At 42.6% G+C, this 20,119-nt stretch overlaps 1 protein-coding gene across 1 annotated transcript in view; it reads left to right on the plus strand.

Annotated features, from left to right (window-relative positions):
• Positions 1-20,119, plus strand: part of AOX1 (aldehyde oxidase 1) — a 77,068-nt gene that overhangs the window by 19,484 nt on the left and 37,465 nt on the right. The window contains exons 6-19 of the mRNA XM_047773182.1: positions 495-556; positions 1,572-1,661; positions 2,670-2,750; positions 3,610-3,754; positions 4,468-4,560; positions 5,784-5,935; positions 6,114-6,207; positions 7,945-8,054; positions 9,501-9,685; positions 10,611-10,773; positions 12,432-12,524; positions 16,452-16,621; positions 16,958-17,084; positions 18,960-19,082. Coding sequence (XP_047629138.1) covers positions 495-556; positions 1,572-1,661; positions 2,670-2,750; positions 3,610-3,754; positions 4,468-4,560; positions 5,784-5,935; positions 6,114-6,207; positions 7,945-8,054; positions 9,501-9,685; positions 10,611-10,773; positions 12,432-12,524; positions 16,452-16,621; positions 16,958-17,084; positions 18,960-19,082 — 1,688 coding nt within the window. The remainder of the gene's footprint in view (positions 1-494; positions 557-1,571; positions 1,662-2,669; positions 2,751-3,609; positions 3,755-4,467; positions 4,561-5,783; positions 5,936-6,113; positions 6,208-7,944; positions 8,055-9,500; positions 9,686-10,610; positions 10,774-12,431; positions 12,525-16,451; positions 16,622-16,957; positions 17,085-18,959; positions 19,083-20,119) is intronic.

Here is a 20,119-nt window from a genome sequence, read left to right on the forward strand (position 1 = left end):
AACCTCATGGTTCCTAGTCGGATTCGTTAACCACTGCGCCACGACGGGAACTCCAGTATTTCATTCTTTTTATAATCCATATATATATGTGTGTGTGTGTGTGTGTGTGTGTGTGTGTGTGTGTATAATATCTTCTTAATACAATCATCTGTTGATGGGCATTTAGATTGTGAAACTGAGTTTTGAAATGTGCCTGTAGACCAAGACTTTTGGGTATGATTCATTGTGTTCTGAACACATATCACAAGCAGAGGATATTATAACTCTTTGCAGATAGAAAGTACTAATAGCTGAGTTGTTAGACTCTAGCTCAAGACTATCCACCAAATATCCCACATTGCTGACAAAAAAAATCTGACTTTGTAGATCTGATGAACTGAAATATCAAGCAGTGCTTCTGTCTTAGATGGGGGTCCTTATTTCCACCATGCATTTGCTGGACTGTGCCTCTCTCTAGGTTTCTTAATTAACGGAGCTCGGTTTTTCCCCTTCAGGTAACCTGTGCCGTTGCACTGGATACAGGCCCATAATTGATGCATGCAAGACTTTCTGTAAAGTGAGTAGATAGGAATACATTATTGAGAATATTTTTTCTCTAATGAAACCAAACAGTAGGGGTTGACAGGTGTGATTAGGAGAATAGCCCATTATTACTATACAAAGCTACTTCTTATTGCAAGGTCTGTAATTGCTGTTTGTTATTTGATCTTGGACAGGGCACCTACACTCATTCTCTGAGCTTGCCACGGTAGCCATGTAATGAGCATCTGAGCACTTTGCCATTGGTGTGGGTCATTGTTCCAACGGGTCTTTCCTGCCCCATTTGTCTGTCACTGGTACCCTGCCATGGTGCTCCTGCAGCCCTCTGAACATGCTCCTATCAGCGTTGGACACATGGTGATGTAATAGCCCATGTGCTCTTCCATCTCTTCATCAGAAGGTGATCTCCCTGACAGTAGAGGTTGTGCATCACCAGGGCTGGTCACCGAGCACCAATTAAGTAGGAGCTCAATCAGTGTTGGTTGAGTGAATAGATGAACAGCCTTGGAATGACGGACATGAGATGGCCTTGTGGAAATTAAATTATGAAAGCAGTACATCATAAGTAAGAAAAGAGTGATGATAATAATAATACTTGTTAGTATTTATTTTTCATAAAGTGTTAAACAGTATTAATGTTAACAGTGAATCATTGCTAATATTTATTGCTATTTGTCAGGCTTTGTTATAAGGTCTTTATAGCATAGTGACTATAGTTATTAATACTGTGTTGTGTACTTGTGTACTGACTAAGAGAGTAGATCTTAATTGTTCTCAACACGCACATACACACACACACACACACACACAAACACAAATGGTAACCATGTGAAGTGATGGATGTGTTCATTGGCCTGGCTATGGTAATCACTTACCAAAATATAGATACCTCAAATAGTCATGTGGTACACTTTAAATATATACAATTTTATTTGTTAATTATGCCTCAGTAAAGCTGAAAAAATACTTTTCAGTGGCATCAACAATATATTCTAGGTGTTTTTTTGTGTTTTTTTTTTCCAACTCGCTAGACTTCTGGCTGCTGTCAAGGTAAAGAAAATGAGGTTTGCTGTTTGGATCAAGGAATAAATGGATTACCAGAATTTGAGGAAGGAAATGAGGTCAGTGAAGTGTAAATTTTTTATAAGGTGTTCTTAGGACATGAGTAGAAACTAACTTACTTTTAGGAAGAATAAATGGCTGCTCAGGTTGACTAATTTGAGGTGTGTCCATACATGCCCTCTCTCACTCTCATTCCATCTCAATCAAAAAACAAAAAAATCTATCCTAAAAACTTCATCCTTCGCTCCAGACATTACTGTTAGTCAAGTATAACAATCCATAGGAAGGAAAACACATTGATCTCTTAATATTTCTTAGTTTTTTTTTTTAAAAAAAAAAGCCTTCTTGGAGTTCCTGTCATGGCTCAGTGGTTAAGGAATCCAACTAGGAACCATGAGGTTGTGGGTTCAATCCCTGGCCTTACTCAGTGGGTTAAGGATCTGGCATTGCTGTGAACCGTGGTGTGGGTCACAGATGTGGCTCGGATCCCGAGTTGCTGTGGCTCTGGTGTAGGCCGGCAGCTACAGTTCTGATTGGACCCCTAGCCTGGGAACCTCCATATGCTGAGGGAGCAGCCCTAGAAAACAAAAACAAAAACAAACAAACAAAAAAAAAGCCTTCTTCAAGTCTTTTTTTTTTTTTTTTTTTTTTTTGGTGACTCTGCTCAGATTCAAACCTTGAGTCTTTTTTTCAAGTGGAGATGTCAGGGAAATGGAAGAGCAGGGAGTGACAATACAAGTGGCAATTCAGGGAGAGGTTCTGGTTCTCAGCTGTGTCTGGCACTGCTGCCTCTTCTGCTTCCCTGCTCCAAAGAGCATGTGCCAGACCTAAGGGCTGTGGATGCCCACCAGCATCTACATTGAGTTGCTAGTGACCCGGTCTGTGTTAGAGCCCTTGGCTGAGCACCCAGGTACCATGGCTGACCAGCAGGGTTGTTTTTTTTTTTTTTTTATCTGTCTGTGCCATGTCTATCTTCTTCAGACTTTATTCACAAAGGAGATACAGTAGGTAGAACAGTAGGTAGAATTTCCTGATGAAAATAACTTCTGCTGCTTTCTCTTTTTAAGACAAATCACAAACTCTTTTCAGAAGAGGAGTTTCTGCCATTGGATCCAACTCAGGAATTGATATTTCCTCCTGAGCTAGTGGTAAGTAAGGCAAGGTCGAGCTCATTGTAGAAGGATTCATGGTGAAACATCAGGAAGGCTATTTGCTTATGGATCTTCTTGAAAGCGGTTTGGTGAATAGGTAATATCCACCTGCCATTCTCAGCCCAAGGTCCAAAGAGGATGGCAACTGAAGAAGAGATGGGGGAGAGAATGTATGGTCACCACCAGGGGATGGTTAAATAAAGCAACAGACAGTATCTCTAAAAAATGTACTGAAATGACATCACAACATGTGTAGATTTAGACATGTTTTATACTTCCAATTTTGCCATTTTATTCTTCCATAAAATGTTTTGATAAAAGTAAACATGTTAAAGTATTTTTAAACATTGAAATAGATTCCTTTGAGGTAGAAAAGCACCAAAGGGAGATGGATTGGAATAGCCTCCAGAAGGAGTACAATATTGTTGTGTTTTTATCCTGTATTCTAATTCCTGGTAAAGCTCTACTTTTAAGTCACTTGTATTTTATTTTTAAACATGATCTCTACTTCTTTTCTCTCTTCTTATAAAAAATAGAGCAGAGAAGTTCCTGTTGTGGCTCAGCAAGTTATGAACCCAGCTAGTATCCATGAGGATACGGGTTTGATCCCTGGCCTCGATCAGTGGGTTAAGGATCTGGCATTGCCTTGAGCTGTGGTGTAGGTCACAGGTGCGGCTTGGATCTGGCGTTGCTGAAGCTGTGGTATAGGCTGGCAGCTGCAGTTCCAATTCGAATCCTAGCCTGGGAACTTCCATATGCCTCAAGCACAGCCCTAAAAAAGAAAAAAAAAATAGAGCAGAAACAGGTAGCTATGTTATCACAAGATGATCTTGAATCTCTATTGCTTTTTTAATAGACAATGGCTGAGAAACAACCACAAAGGACCAGGATTTTTGGTGGTGATAGGATGACATGGATTTCCCCAGTGACCCTGAAGGAACTTCTAGAAGCCAAAGTCAAATATCCCCAGGCCCCTGTTGTCATGGGGAACACCTCTGTGGGTATGTAGAACACCAGGGGCTTCTTGTGAGGAAACTGAGGAAGACAGCTTTGGGGAGAATATAACATCCTCATTATATGTGCACATATAATGTTTTCCTTGGGAAAACAGTATGAAATAACATTGTAAATCATTTACACTTAACTTCCCCAGCATTGCTCAAGAGCCTCTCACAATGTGCACTAATTATATAGTGAACTCCTATTGCCTTAACTGGAGCGGGGCGCAGAGTTGCCTCTCACAACCTTATTTGGCTGCTCCATCACATAGCAGGAGCAGCGGCGACAATGACAGCATGGACCATGACAGTCCTGTCTTTCCATGTAGAGACTAATTTGGGGCTTGTGTTTGAAATTGCTGTTTCCTCTCTCAGTGGTGTCTCAAAGGGCATAATAAGTTTTCTTAACCTGCAGTCATGGGGTCTCTCTGTTGTGTCCATTGTAAACCCAGTTTAACTGCCTAATCTTTGAGGCATTTCCTAGAGTTTCCCCAAGGAGGATATTGAGGACACCATCAGTGGTCTTGGATGTGTCAGCCAGGTTTTAAGGCTGATGCAGTCTCTGTGTATGTGATTTGTCCCTGAACGAACCAGTAGAAAGATATGTCATTTTTATATGTTTATAAAGACATCTGTGCTAATCACAATTTCAAAACGTAAAAGGTAGTTAGCTCCCCTTTATCCTAGTCTGTATATATTTTTTTCTTATCCTCTAGGGCCTGACGTGAAATTTAAAGGCATCTTTCACCCAGTTGTAATATCTCCTGACAGCATTGAAGAAATGAGTATTGTAAACTATACAGATAATGGTGAGTTCTTGAATTCCCTGTTTTTCTTAGTTGAAATGCATTAATCAGTTTATTTGCTTTGTTCAGCTGACAAGCAGAAAAAGAATTATTCCTGATTGTAATACACAGAGAGATTTCCTTCTTATAAGGTGATGACACTCTGGAGGAGGCTCAGGGAAGAATTTTCTATGATTATACAAGATACTAACTGTCTGCATTGTCAGATTTTCACTGAAGAACTTTTAGTCTGCCGTGGCAGGGAAATGTAACAACTCTTCAATGAAGGGTCCCTTGCCAAGTGCTGGTAAAAGATAAAGAGGAGAGTCTTTGCCCTCCAGAAGCACAGGAGGAACCAAAGCAAGTTTATGTGTTAAGCAGCTTACAAACGGGCTTTCCCATTTCAATAAAGGAAAATGATTTAATGACAATGATGAAAACTGATGAAACGTGGGTTAGGAGTCTGGCTCTGGAGTCCAGTTCTTGATTGTGTCATGTATGATGAGCTGGAAGAGCTTAATCACATTACTTAACTGAATCTCTGTTTGTATGGGGCTATTAATATTTCTAAGCTTTCTTAGAATTCAAGAAGACTTTGGGAAGCATTCTGCATAGTGCCTGACAGGGTAAGTGTTCAAAAAATTTAGCCTCCATCACCTCTATCATGATCACCCCCACCATCACCTCCTTAACCAGCATCCTTACGATCACAGTTATCACCTCCATCACCACCATCACCACCAGCACCTCCATCACCACCACTGTCACCACCACTGTCTCCACCATCACACTAAACACCTACCTCCATTACCACTATCACCACCACCATCACCACCACCACCTCCATCACCACCAGCACCTCCATCACCACCATCACCACCACTGTCTCCACCATCACACTAAACACCTACCTCCATTACCACTATCACCACCACCATCACCACCACCACCTCCATCACCACCACTGTCGCCACCATCATGACAATCACACTAAACACCTACCTCCATCACCACTACCGCCACCACTGTCGCCACCACCACCATGACGATCACAGTTAACACCTCCATTATCACTATCACCACCACACCCACCACTATCACCACCACCACGTCCATCACCACCATGACCACCAGTAAGCAGGGTAGGTGTCCAGCATAAAGATCCCACATCTGTAGTCTAAAATCTAACAGATATTTCCAGGACAGCAGTGAACACACTGCGTTATTTAAAAATGATTTCCTTTCAGGGCTGACTTTAGGTGCCGCCCTCAGCCTGGCTCAGGTGAAGGACATCCTGGCTAACGTGGTCCAGAAGCTCCCAGAGGAGAAGACCCAGACATTCCACGCTCTCTGGAAGCATTTGGGAACTCTGGCTGGAGCCCAGATCAGGAACATGTCTGTATGTATTTGATGACAGTAAAATCTAGTGTGTGTCCCATGAATGACTGTCCCTCAGAAAGCATGACATTTTCATTTTTTTGGAACAGATGAAGAGAATTGTTCTCCAAAGCCTTGCTTGATTTGTATATCTGTATAATTACACAGCTGGGGTGAAAATAACCCATTATTTTTTAAAGTCTTTAGGGGGCCACATAGTGAGCAGACATCTAGATTCAGATCTGAATCCCCTCCTGGCCGTGGGCAACTGTACTCTTAATTTGCAATCAAAAGGTAAGTGACAGCTCCTTCTTTGCAATTATTAACTCCTGTTCCTCCTTCCCTTTTACCTCTCTAGGGATGCAAGAGGTCTGGTTTTGAAAATTACTATTCTTTATAATATTCATAATTCTCTCTGCCTTTATGCATGCCTGGAAAGTTGGACAGTCTGTCCTAACTGCATGCACACCCCGTGTCTTCATCTCTTCTTTCCAAAGACTTGTGATAGATATTTTCCCATACTGGTCACCTGACATTGACCGCACTTGTGTTGGTTGGTGTCCCAGTGTGATGCGTAGTGTGGAGAACTCTGGGCTGTTGACAACGATTGGGCCCCTTTGTTGAGGACTTTCTCCTTAAGTCTTGGACAGGAGTGTTGTGGCACCCGCATCAGGCCATGTGCTCATACTCCATCTGTCACTGATAGACGCCTGCAGACCTTTTTCTTTCAAGCAAGTTGAACTTCATTCTATTTGTTTATTTTTATTTTTGAAACTAAGTCTAGGACTTCTCATTTACTACTTTTTCTTTGGCTATACCTGCCGCATATCAAGTTCCCAGGTCAGGGATCAAACCAGCATGACAGCAACAGCCCAAGCCATTGCAGTGATAATACTAGATCCTCGACCCACAAGGAACTCCTCATTTATTTGTTTTATTTCAACTTGGTCAACAATTCCTAGGAAATTTTAATTGCTCCTCTATAAATCTGTTTTTTTATTTCGTTTAAAAATGTGTGTCAGGTTTCTGTTACCTGCCTTGTTAAATGCCTACTTTTCATATCATCTAAACCACAAAATCATAAGGAAGAAGATGTACATTTAGTCATCAGTTTAAGTAACATTCTTTTAAAAAATCACAGTTGAGAGACAGGTATTGTGATTAAATATTAACATCAAAAGCTTTTCGCTTTTATCCCAAAGTCCTACTTCATTATAGCTTTAAACATTTCCTCCTCCAATATATTGATTAAAGAAAAGATGTAAACAAATAAGACTGCATCACACTGGGATAAAAATTCATTTATCGGAGTTCCCGTCGTGGCGCAGTGGTTAACGAATCCGACTAGGAACCATGAGGTTGCGGGTTCGGTCCCTGCCCTTGCTCAGTGGGTTAACGATCCGGCATTGCCGTGAGCTGTGGTGTAGGTTGCAGACGCGGCTCGGATCCCGAGTTGCTGTGGCTCTGGCGTAGGCCGGTGGCTACAGCTCCGATTCAACCCCTAGCCTGGTAACCTCCATATGCCACGGGAGCGGCCCAAGAAATAGCAACAACAACAACAACAACAACAACAACAAAAGACCAAAAAAAAAAAAAAATCATTTATCTATTCACTACTATACTGAGCAGGATTCTTGGTTGTAAGCAGTAAATGTTTGTTGACTGACTTGATTAGGATATCAAAAGAGATATTTGTATCCTCTCCCTGCTTACAAAGCTCAAAGTTGAATCTGTACTGTTCTGTCAGAGGACTGCCGAGGTCCTGATCTACCTGACCTTGGGCTACTCTGCTAGATGTTTTTATTTATGATCAAGCAAAGAAGGCCAAAAAAAAAAAAAAAGAGGTTGGTCCCAGATGGGAAGAAGCCCATTGCAAGGTACCATTACAGGGTGAAAGATTTTTAAACGTAGGAAGAACACTTCTTTTCCTGATCAGTTTCCTCTGATATTTGGTAGAATTATTTCTCAAGTTTTGGGAACTTGACTGTTTAATAGAACAAATTCCAGGGAAAGTATCCTTTCTTTCCACAGAAGGAAAACGACAGATTCCTTTAAATGAGCAGTTTCTCAAAAAGTGCCCCAGTGCCAGTCTTAAGCCTGAAGAAATCTTAATTTCAGTGAATATCCCCTATTCAAGAAAGGTGAGAATATTCTTACTGTTTTGTGGCTTTACCTGTGAGCCTACAGCTTTTTTTTTTTTTTTTTTTAATCTTTTTAGGGCCATGCCTGCTGTATATGGAGGTTCCCAGGCTAGGGGTCCAATCATAGCTGTAGCCACCGGCCACAGCCACACAGGATCTGAGCCTTGTCTGTGACCTACACCATAGCTCATGGCCTACAGCTTATTAATGCCAATAAGTGGGGGATTAAGAATGGGCATTACATGTTTGCGGTGGAGAATATGAGGATTTATGATTAGATACTTTTCATTTTGTTATAAACCCACCCATTCCTAGAATGGGGAGACCTTTGACTCTGCCTTTCTGTCACTCTCCACCCCTTCACACCCAAACCAAAGTCTAAAGTTACTTTCTTAGAGATTTTTAAGAACTCTTTGTCCTGTGAGATGTTTCCTAAGTAAGATTTGAAACTATACCTTTACTTCTATCTTGGGGTTTTAAAGAAGCTATAAATTTGCAATAGAACTTAGTGGAAAGAAGGGCTTTGAAGTCAGACTCAAGAGTGGATCCTAGTTTCAGACCTACTGTGACCCTGAGCTAGTTACTGGATTCCTCATCCGTAAATGGGAACAATCAACCCTGCCCTGGAGGGTGTATGAGTTTGCCAGGACTGTCACAAAAAAGAATCACGACCTGGGTCACTTGTACCATACTTATTTTCTCACTTCTAGAGGCTGGAAGTTTGATGTCAAGGTGTTGGCAGGGTTGAGTTTGTTTGTTTGTTTTTTCGTTCTTTTTTTTTTTTTAATGATTTTTATTTTTTCCGTCATAGCTGGTTTACCGGGTTGGGTTTTTTGATGCCTCTGTCTTTGGCTTAGAGATAACTCTTCTCTGCATGGTTTTCCCTCTGTTTGTGTCTGTGTCAAATGTCCTCTTCTTGTGAGGACACCACCACGTTGGATTAGCACCTGCCCTAATTATCTCATTTTGACTTTATTTTATGCTAATTAAGGAACTATTTTTTGTCTTTTTAGGGCTGCACCTGAGACCTATAGAAGTTCTCAGCTTAGGGGTTGAATCTGAGATGCAGCTACCAGCCTACACCATGGCACAGCAATGTTGGATCTGAGTTGCATCTGTGACCTATGCCTTTGCTTATGGCAACACTGGATACTTAACCCACTGAGCAAGGCCAGGGATCGAACCCACATCCTCATGGATATTAGTGGAGTTCTTATTGAGCCACAATGGGAACTCCCTTAACTTTATCTTAATTTTAACCTCTTTAATGGCCCTATCTGCAAATACAGTCACAGTGGGATGCTGGGACTTAGGACATCAACGTATCAATTTTGAGGGAACACAATTCAGCCCATAACAGAGCATGACAAGGATCGAACGAGGCAACATGTGCATACTGCTGAGTGCATAGTTGTCCCTCAGTGTGTTTTCCACTCTTGCTTTCAGTGGGAGTTTGTGTCGGCCTTCCGACAAGCCCAGCGACAGCAGAACGCTCTAGCGATGGTCAATTCGGGAATGAGAGTGTTTTTCGGAGAAGGAGATGGTGTCATTAGAGAATTAGCCATCGCGTATGGAGGGGTTGGTCCAACTACCATCTGTGCAAAGAATTCCTGCCAGGAGCTCATTGGAAGGTATGGAATTAAGTCCTCAGACTCCAAGTAACGGAGCTACTCTGTGCAGTGACTTGCAATTGCAAGAAGAAAACTGCTTACTAGCTTTCTGTTTAATGGCATGGAATGCCAGTAAAATTTCATGATTATTTCCACGTCTTAGTAAATTTTGAAGTGGGCACCATATTTTGTGTGTGTGTGTGTGTGTGTGTACCCATCTCCCAATAGTAAATAGACATCGTAAGCAAAATGAGTACATTTGCATTCTTTATTGTGAGAGAATAATTTACCGTTATAAAAGATAGATTATGGGAGTTTGTTTTATAATAACTTGCTAAACGCATTTGCTACCTGACTTTTTATTCCTGTAGGTAATACCAGTAGCCAATTTCCTGAGCATATATTGGGTATCGGTTAGCATTTCAGAAGTAACAGACTAGTGGTTAAAAGCACAATCTTGATTGAGCCACACTGTCTGGGTCCAACTCTCAGTTCAGCTCCTATTAATTATATGATCTCCGTCAGCTTCCTTAACCTCATGGTACCTCTGTGTCTTTATCCATCAGAGGTGGGTAATCACCCTTAGCTGCGAGGGCAGTTGAGAGGATTAAGAGATTGGATACATACGAGGTACAGAAAACAGAAGCTGGCCTGCACTAAACTGTGCAGTGACGTAGGGACACTTAACTCCTGAGAGCATGAGCTATCGTTACTTTCTCATGACCATTCCAGGAGGTGAGGTCTACCTACCATTATCGCCCTTTTACAGATGATAAAGTGGTGGGCCCAGGCAGACACCTTGAGAGTGGTGGCCTGTAATTTGAGCTTGGGTTACCTGTACTCTTTTCTCCTGCATTAAATTGTCACTATTAGTGTTCCACACTAGCTGAGCCTGTGAGGTCGTGAGTCTTGTCGGGCTAGAAGTCTTCTCCTTTGACCCCCACAGGCCCTGGAATGAAGAGATGCTGGATGCAGCTTGCAGGCTGATTCTGGACGAAGTCTCCCTCCCAGGCTCAGCTCCAGGTGGGAGGGTGGAATTCCGGAGGACTCTCATCATCAGCTTCCTCTTCAAGTTCTACCTGAAAGTGTCACAGATTTTGAAGATGAGGGTAAGTGGAACCAACTAAGCATTAGCATTCCCCATCCTGGGGGCTCTGGGGATACCCATGGTGGGAGCCATAGAGCTCTGCCAAATAGCCGTAGAATAGAATGGAAAAGACAACCCAAATCAGAAACTTGGGGGCTTGCTGGGCATACAGCAGGCTGGCTGTCAATGGGGTTGTGTGTTCCAGGAAGAATTACAAGTAGAGCACAGAGCCATGCAGGCTTTGATGTCACGAGATGCCCGTATTTTGTTTCTGACCCATTGTATGTCTAGACAGTGTTCAGAAAACCTGTGAACATTTTGACTGTATTTTTCCCTCAGGAAAGCATTTCTTCCACTTGTCCAGGTTTACCTTTGTGCCTTTGACTTTCTTCTCCAAGTTCAGCTTTGTTTCTCTCACCTGTAAGATAGTGATGGCAGCCACTACACAAGGTCATCATAAGGAAAAGGCTTCGCCTGGTCCCTAGTGCTTCAGAGGAACACGACGAAGACTGCCCAGGAGTCATAGTTATAGCAGTAATCTCCAGGAATTCCTTCACCCGGTCTCCCTTATGACAAGTCGAGTTACAAGAATAATGGCGAGGGAGGACACAACTAAAAAAAGTTTTGCAGTAAGTTTGATAGACCCAAAAGGAACTCAAGCCATATTTGCCGCAACCAGTGGACCACTGTAGACTAAAAGCCAAGAATATTCCTCAAACGGTATAGAACCTAGTATGATCCCTTTAAATAAGAGGCACAAAGTTTTCTCTTATCATTGCTTCTGAAGGTCTCTTCTCCTTACACATGGGAACAGCTAAGAACCAGAACAGTTGTATCAAAGATTTTAGAATGGAAACCTGAAATCATACCTAAGTGACATATTGTCACCAGGTCATCAAAAGAAAAAAAAAATAAAGCTAATTGTAGACTCCTCCTCCAATTAATTGCAAACTAATACAATTTATGGGTGAATTGAGTGATAGAAATTACAGCTTCTATCTTGTAGCCTTTTCCTTTCAACTCAATTTCTTCTGTTCATTATTCCTCTACTACTAAAAATAATCACCCTTGGCTTAAATTTTCTGTTAAAAATCTTTAAATTGTAAAAAATAATCATTGTGTATACCATGTACAGTCTTGTGTAAAAACCCCATTTCCCTCAGCTCTAGGATGTATTCCTCCTGGGGCCCCCAGATGCTTCCCGCTGTGGGTTGAGGCAGGGATGCAGCCCCACATTTCCCTCCTCCTGGTTGCCTGGTAGTTCAGAGCAGAGTCTGATGCTCATTTGCAGCGGTGTGCCTTGGCTCTGACTTTTTCCTTGTTTAAATATTCTCTTTCTTTCCAATTTATTTACTTCTATGTTCCTGTTTTATTAGCTTGTAAGTCCTCAAATCGTTTATGAAAGCATGTGGAAGAATCAGAAGAAACATAAGGATACTGGGAGTCAGTGATGTGCTATATTCACTTGACTCTGTACTATGCGGTCATGGGTACCTACCCTCCAGAGGATGTGTCCTGGAGATCAGGGAGAACCCTGCTTGTACTTTCAGGATTCCGAATTAGGCATGTACTTAATACATATTAGACGTCACAGCAGAGCTGCTTGCTAGGAACCATGCTAGCCTCCCTTCCAAGACCGCTCTGGCCAATTTTAAATAACCTGGTGATTCTATTTTTCAGGACCCTGCTCGCTATCCTAGCCTTGCAGACAAACATGCGAGTGCTTTGGAGGATCTTCATTCCAGACATCCCTGGGTTACACTGAAGTACCAGGTTAATGGGTTTTTTTTTTCTTTTCAATTCAAAGGGCCTGGATTAAAGCTTCTTCGCAGGGACATCCCACTTATCTCTTGGGATTCTCAAATTTAATAGCCTGTGCTCCTCTTCTGATGAAGCCACAGCCTTCTTTAGCATTAGTTAAAATTGCAAAATGAATGAAGAATGGAGACTAAATGTAAAGCTAGCCACGATAACTAATGTCCATTTTGATCTTGAAGGCATGAGTTTTGTTCTGCGGCCTTGTACCCCTGACATTCGCAGGCTGCCCACTTTGCCACATGCTCTTGCCCTTGGCATCGTGGAAGCTGGAACACACCAAAGTCAGTTCTGTCAGGGCCATGGGGCTGCTTTGATTTTATTTATAGAGCAGCAGAAAGCACAGCCTTTGGAGGCTGATGAAAATACAGTAATGCTTTTCTAAAGAAAGAGCCACTGATTTATTTTGTTTGAATGTGGAAATACTTTGCTCTGCCAGTTCCCATTCTCCAAGTGTTTTCTCTGTGAGTTATGTTTTAGGGTCAAATCAACCCTAAGTTCCAAGAGCGAATTTCAAGCTCTCATAGTGTAAGCTGACTATTAGAGAGAACAGAATTCCTCATAACTTTCAAATGGAATTTTCAGTCACCACATCATAAGATTATTGCCTGAAGTCATCCTATTGGTAAACCGGATAAGAGTCAGTGTATTTTTCCTTGAAATTATCAACAAGAAACTTTACCTCGAGAGTTTAATTAAGTCAAGAATGTTCTGAAAGGACTTTTTAAGGATCTTTCTAAATAGATTTAGTTCCTTGGATCTATTGTTGGATTTTATAAAAGCTTACAGCACGTCGTGATAAATAGTGATATCGGTTCAATATGTTCAAAAATTTAAATATGCCAAACTCCACCGGAAGTGATTATTTTGAAAGTTAAAATATATGCTGTCTTTCCTGGTGTAAATATGGCCACTGCAACCTTTGGCTTATAAATACCTTAACATTGCCTTGTCCGTGACATAAACCCCAACAGCTACAGAACAAAACAACAAATTAATGGGCATTCAAATCACCCATAGAAAAGTGACAGTCTTCACATGGTTTGTGGCTGCAGACTGCAAGACAGAGTTTTGGAAGCAGTGTATCTCCCACACCAGTGTTATGGCTGTATTTTTCCTGTGGCTTTTCACATACATGCTGATATACACATTGCTAACGAAACATCAACATTCATAACCAACTTTTTTTTCCCCAAGTCAGTTGATTTGCTTTAAAGCCCTTTGACCAGAGATCACCAGTTAAAGGAGACAAAATTCTTTCCTGCCCAGTATCTTCACCTAAATAACAAGCAGAAGCAAGTAATGAAATACAACTTCTTTCACCAGTAGATTCATCCCTACTGAATGAATAATGATTAATTTAGCTGAAGAGATAATACTTTACTATCTCTTCAGCTAAATTAATTGGTTCCATATTTATACATATGAAAGATGTATTTTGAGATTTGTCTTCAGTCTTTTGGCAGGCAGGCCCTCAAAGCAAGGCTTCAAAGCTACGAAGTGTTTCAATATTTATAGCAAAGAGTATTATGTCAGAGAAAATGCCCAGAGATACCTATGAATGTATTTCCTAAGTGTCTCAGCTTATGAATTACCTGGAATTTTGCTCTTTGGGATGGAAAAAAATCTCTTAGGATTAAAAAAAAAAAAAAGATGTGGGTGATTTTTCACTGAAATTTGGTTCAAATTGAGAGCTCAACAGCATCTCAGGGCAGTACTTCTGGGCATTTCACAAAGGGAATCAGTCCCTACCGTCTGGAACATGGCAAACCAGACCTGATATGTTTGTCTTTGGAACACCATCTCAGCTCCTCAGAGGGGAGGAGGAGGAGACCTGCTGAGTGCACTTGGCTGTGAGGACAGAGCAATGTCAGTGAGGCTGGTGTGCACTGGGGCTGATTGAAATCCCTGTTCATATTGCCTGAACCCCAACATGCAAAACTTTCTCTCATTTCCCTGTTCCCCTACATTCATGGCCTAACGTCCATCTTCCTTTGATGGTGACTATACCAAGCTCTTCATAGTTTTTTTCTTCAGTATCTTCTGCTTTCAAGTTTATAAAATCAGAAAGGGCACAACAATCACAAAACCAAAACAAAACAAAAACTCAGCCAATACTCATTTCTTTGTGCCTTGTGTGGTAACTGCACAGTCGAGGTTTACATTTAAGGGAAACCAATCTGGGCTTTAAAAGCAATGTATGTTTATCAGTAAGTGTATATTTTGCTGTGAAGCAGTAAATTTTTTGTGAAATAGAAATAAGTTCAGAGCATCATACATGTGTCTCACGTCAAATTAATTTCAGAAATGACTCTACTTTCTACATATAATTGACAGTCAAAATTTGGCTGATATTTTACTTCTTGTCATTTATATTATGAAAAAAAATGGAGTTTTAAAAATTTCTCTAATAACCAAGAAAGATGCTGCAGGTGTTTTCGGGTTACCTGAGTCTCTCTCCTTTTCCCTTCTGCTGCTCCAGGCCTGCCTCCTGCCTGGAGAACCTCTGATCCTTCTCAAGCTGAATGTTTATTTTTTGAGGTCCTCAAGGAGGTTAGCAGTGAGCGGGGACCATTCTTCTTGGGTCCCGTGAGCAGCAGAGGGTCTTGGGGAAGTGTCTTTTCACAGATGCCTTTATGTGAAGTTCCTCCGTGGTCGCCATGCTGGCTCTCCTCCATTCATGGCATTTCTTAAATCAAATCCAAGTCTTTAGAAAGTTTAAGAAAGCAAACTTCTGCCTGAGGAGAAAACGGACTGGTTGATCAGTGAGATCCCAACAGCTGGGATCTCCACCTTCCACGCTGTGGAGCTGAAGCCTCACAGCACCTTGGTTGGACCAGGAGAAGCGCTGCCTCTGGAATATCATCTGCAGCTGTGGTTGAAATGAGACTGCACTTTAGGAGGAACCAAACATCTCATTTATTGTCGATATGGAATGCATAGGCTTTCTCACGCTGCACTGTCTGGGAATCAAAAACAAAAGCATTGACTTTAGAAATTTCTCAGATGCCTTCAGTGATAGTGAGTAGGAAGCAGGTCAGCTTCCATGGCTCCTTGACCAGTGTGTGTTCTGTTGATGGCCTGCCGTCTCTTCCCTCCAGCCTGGTGATGTAGGCTGGCAGTGAGACTCTGAGCCTCACCTAAGAGCCCTGCCTCATCCAGGGCTCGGGGTGACCCCTTGCACAGAGTGTGGGGTAGCAGATGGGGAGGAGGAGGTGGCCTCCGTAACTTTTTCCAGGCCTCACTGTCCTCACCCCGAGTCTCTCAGAGGAAGCTGCAGGCGTCTGGCTCAGCCCAGTGCCACATGCGGTGCTGACCCAGCAAGCTGTGGAGGGGCTGCTCAGCACTGCTTTTGGCAGAGGAGCCTTTAGGGAGTGGATCCCCAGTTGCTGTGGCTGTGGTGTAGGCCAGCAGCTGCAGCTCCGAGTTGAGCCCTAGCCTGGGACCTTTCCATATGCCACAGGTGTGGCCCTAAAAAGCAAGATAAAAATGAAAATAAAAATAAATAAAGCAAAATAGTGGGGAAAAACAAGAACATCCTAGCTCTACATGGCAGTTTGCCTACTGAATTATTGAAACAGGCTTGCTGTCCTACTGGGGTTGACGTTGTTGGGGTTTTTTTTTGATGGTACCTTCAGCACCTGCAAGTTCCCAGGCCAGGGATCGAACCTGCGCCACAGCAGCGACCCGAGCCACAGCAGTAATAATGCCAAAAACCTTAACCACTAGGCCACCAGGGAATTCCTTACTGTCTTGGTGTTATTATTAATAGTGACCATTTTTGTTTTCCAAAGGGTTCTGGTGTGGATATAAATTATATAGCCCCCCTCATATGGGAGATGTGCGTAGTATGATTACAAAAATACATTGGTTTTGATTAAACAGAATGCGAACCCAAAGCAGCTTCCTCAAGACCCAATTGGCCATCCCGTCATGCATCTGTCTGGCATTAAGCACGCCACGGGCGAGGCCGTCTACTGTGATGACATGCCTGCCGTGGACCGGGAACTGTTCCTGACCTTCGTAACAAGTTCAAGAGCTCATGCTAAGATTGTGTAAGCCATAGTTTTTTTCCCAATGGACAGCACTGGTTGCCTTTTTGGTTAAGTCATACGAGTGAAAAGTAATGGTATGAAGGAGATAAGCTATTTGTTGGCAAATGTCCAACGTAGGCTTGAAGAGACGTCGGACTTCCTGTAGGAGTTTGTCCCTCCATATTGTAACTTCGTTGTCCCGGGAATTTTTTCCCCCAGTTATCAGCCCTGAAACTGTTGGAGGGTTCTTGGACGCATCTTGCCGCGCCCCCCCCCCATCTTATTCTCTGATGAAGCGCGTCCTCTGCGGTCTGCAGGCTGCAGAGCTGCTCTGAGTAGCGGTGCGTTCTCCTCTAGGTCTATTGATCTGTCAGAGGCTCTCAGCCTACCTGGTGTGGTGGACATCGTGACTGAGGAACATCTTCATGGCGTCAACTCCTTCTGCCTTTTAACCAAACCTGAGAAACTTCTGTCGACAGATGAGGTATTGCAGTTTTGCTTTCAGTTTAAAAGCTGTTTTCTCAGCTCATGGACCTCATGTTTTCTTAGAGATAGCATTGAATTTGGTGCATCATAAAGGATCCCAATATTCTTTTGTTTTTGTTTTTTGTCTTTTCTAGGGCCACACTCTCGGCATATGAAGGTTCCCAGGCTAGGGGGCTAATCAGAGCTGTGGAATGCGGGATCCGAGCCTGGTCTGTGACCTACACCACAGCTCACAGCAATGCTGGATCCTTAACCCACTGAGCAAGGCCAGGGATCAAACCTGCAACCTCATGGTTGCCAATCAGATTCGTTAACCACTAACCACGACGTGAACTCCCCAATATTCTTTGAATGCTTATTATAACCTGCTGTATGCTAATAGTGAATGCGTTCAAAATATTCATTTTCCACATAACAAAGTTGACTTGTTATATAAAAGATACTTGGGTGCTTTATATTTTTTAGTATTGAGATCATGTGCTGCTTTCATATTTATGAAAGGATAAATAAGGAGAGAACAATGACTTCTATCTGCTCTCTTTTCCCTCAAAATCCCTCACCATTGTCCCAGTCTCATCTTGTCCAAAGTCCCAGTCCAAGTTCACATGATGTCTCCACCATGAAGCCTTTCCTTGTCCTTTAATCCAGGAGTTCTCTTTTCCTCTCTGAATTCATGCTGACTCAATTCATTTCTACTGCCATGTATTCAACAGGCATTCTAAGTGAGCACCTACTGTGGTCGGTCGCCTTCGATGAATAAGACCCATGTGGTTCTTTGCCCTCACAGAGCTTACAGTCTGGAGGAGAAGGCAAAGTGACCTTTATTGTACTTTCTACCTTGTCCTGAGCTTATGTATTTATCTCTACACCTTATCTATTTCCCCTACCTGGTAAAATGCCTCTAGGGAGGGTCCATGCATGTTGCGTCTGTATATTCTACACACTGCCTCCTACAAAGCAGGTACATGAGCAGAGGAACAGAGCTGGCCTTGTTGCCATTTGGAAGTTTCAAATATTTAGGACATTGACGGGTGTACCTTAAGTTATCAGAAAAAGCAGCAAGGGCAGTATCCAGAAGGTTTTCTGCATAACTCCAGATTCTCAGTTCAGTGTTAACCCAAAAGAGTTTCATCATTTGAAAGAGTCCCTGCCTCTGGCCCTCTCTGGAAGACTTACTTGATAAAAATGAAAGTTTGGTGACTAAGAGTCTGAAGTCAACATGGAACTTCCCCTAAGGTGGGGCTTTGTGGTCCTGGCAGAAGGCAGTGAGAATTAGAGAACTTGGTATACATGTTAACTAAGCAAGCAAAACCATCCCAGGCTGCACGGCAGCACCTGCTCTCTGAGGTGTGTGCGCTGGTTCCGAGCATCTCGGGGCATGTCTGTGAATCAGGTCATGGGACAAAACCCACTTCTGTGAAGAGTGGAGAATAGAGCTATTGTGAATGACTGCCTCTGTTGGTTTCATTCCTTTTCAACATTTGTCCTTAGCATGCTATATCTTTTACAGATATTTCCATTGCAGAAATTTTGAACATGCTCAAAAATGGAAAACAATAGCACAATGAATCCCCATAGATCCACCCCCCAGCTTTAACAGTTACCAACCCTTGCCATTCTAGTTTCATTGTCTCCCCACAGTCCCTGCCCACCCACACCCAACAAACACAGGTGTGTGTTGGGGGGGTGCAAGTGTGCGTGTGTGTGGGATTTAACTTTTTTTTTTTAATTATAGAAAGACCTAGTAATCTAATGTGGATTTTAAAAATGAATGATTACGTTTTGATTTTGATTCTTAACCCACTGAACCATGAAAGGAAAGGAAAAGGTGCCTGCCCCTTCCTTGGGAACCGAGATCTTCTCTGTGTTGTAGGTGTTTTGCGTGGGTCAGCTTGTCTGTGCTGTGATTGCCGATTCTGAGGTTCAGGCAAAGCGAGCTGCACAGCGAGTGAAGATCATCTACCGAGATTTGGAGCCTCTGATCCTAACCATCGAGGTAACGAGTTCCAGGGCGGGACCAGCAGAGCAGATTTCAGTGGTATATCAGTTAAAATGCTTTCAGCTGTAGAAACAGGAAAGACAGTCCGACTCAAAGTGGCTTCCAAAGCACAGGGACTTGGTTGGGCTCAAACCCTATCACCGTTAGCAAGAAGCTGATCTTCTGCCTCTGCTCCCTGCTGCCCTGCCTGCAGTCCCGGCTTTATCTCCTTTGGTCATTGGATGGCAGCTGGGAGCTTCCAGTTCAGGTCCAGTAAGCAAGAGAGAACACCATTCACCCTGCATCCCACAAGTCCTGGGACCCAGCCTCACCAGGCACTTTGGTCACAGGTCCATCTCTGGATTCATGACTGGCCAAGGAGCTGTGGGTTACTGCTGGGGGGTGAGATTTCTTTGAGGTTCAAGAGCTGTACTGGGGGGAGGGATGGCTGGAGACCTAAAGAGAAGTCTGAGCACTGTTTGAACGGGGACAGGTGAAAAGGGTGATAGATGGGTAACCAGTACTGTCCAGGAGAGGGGCACACCCTAGGACTCCGGATCCACTTCCCCCAAGACTCTTTCAGGTACATAGTGAGAACCAACGAGATGCTCTATGAAGCACATATTGGAGACATTAGTTTTCGATCCTTCAGTGTATGTCTTAAATAGGTATGAGATAGACCCTACGATGCCTACAGCTATTTTGGCAACTTAAATTGGGAGACTGCATTTCCTAGCTTGCTTTTTAAAATAGAGTCTGAAATTTATAAAAGTTTTAAGACTCATCTCTATGAAATGATATGAGTGTTCTTCATATATTTCACTGGTCCTTATAATTTACTAAGTAATAAAAGCGTGAAAGTTGGGAAAGCAGCAAGAATAGATTAGATGCAGCTCATACAGACTTGGTGTAATCTGGGAATACAATGTTATCTTCCCAACATAATGAATAAATTGTCCTCTAGGTGACTAGCATGCTCTGAGGCAGAAAGTGAGGAAATGAGTTGGCCAAGCTTAGTGTCTCCAGGAGAATTTGGCCTTGGGTATGTTTCCTGT

Source organism: Phacochoerus africanus, chromosome 3 (genome assembly GCF_016906955.1).
Source record: "Phacochoerus africanus isolate WHEZ1 chromosome 3, ROS_Pafr_v1, whole genome shotgun sequence".
Taxonomy (NCBI): Eukaryota; Metazoa; Chordata; class Mammalia; order Artiodactyla; family Suidae; genus Phacochoerus; species Phacochoerus africanus.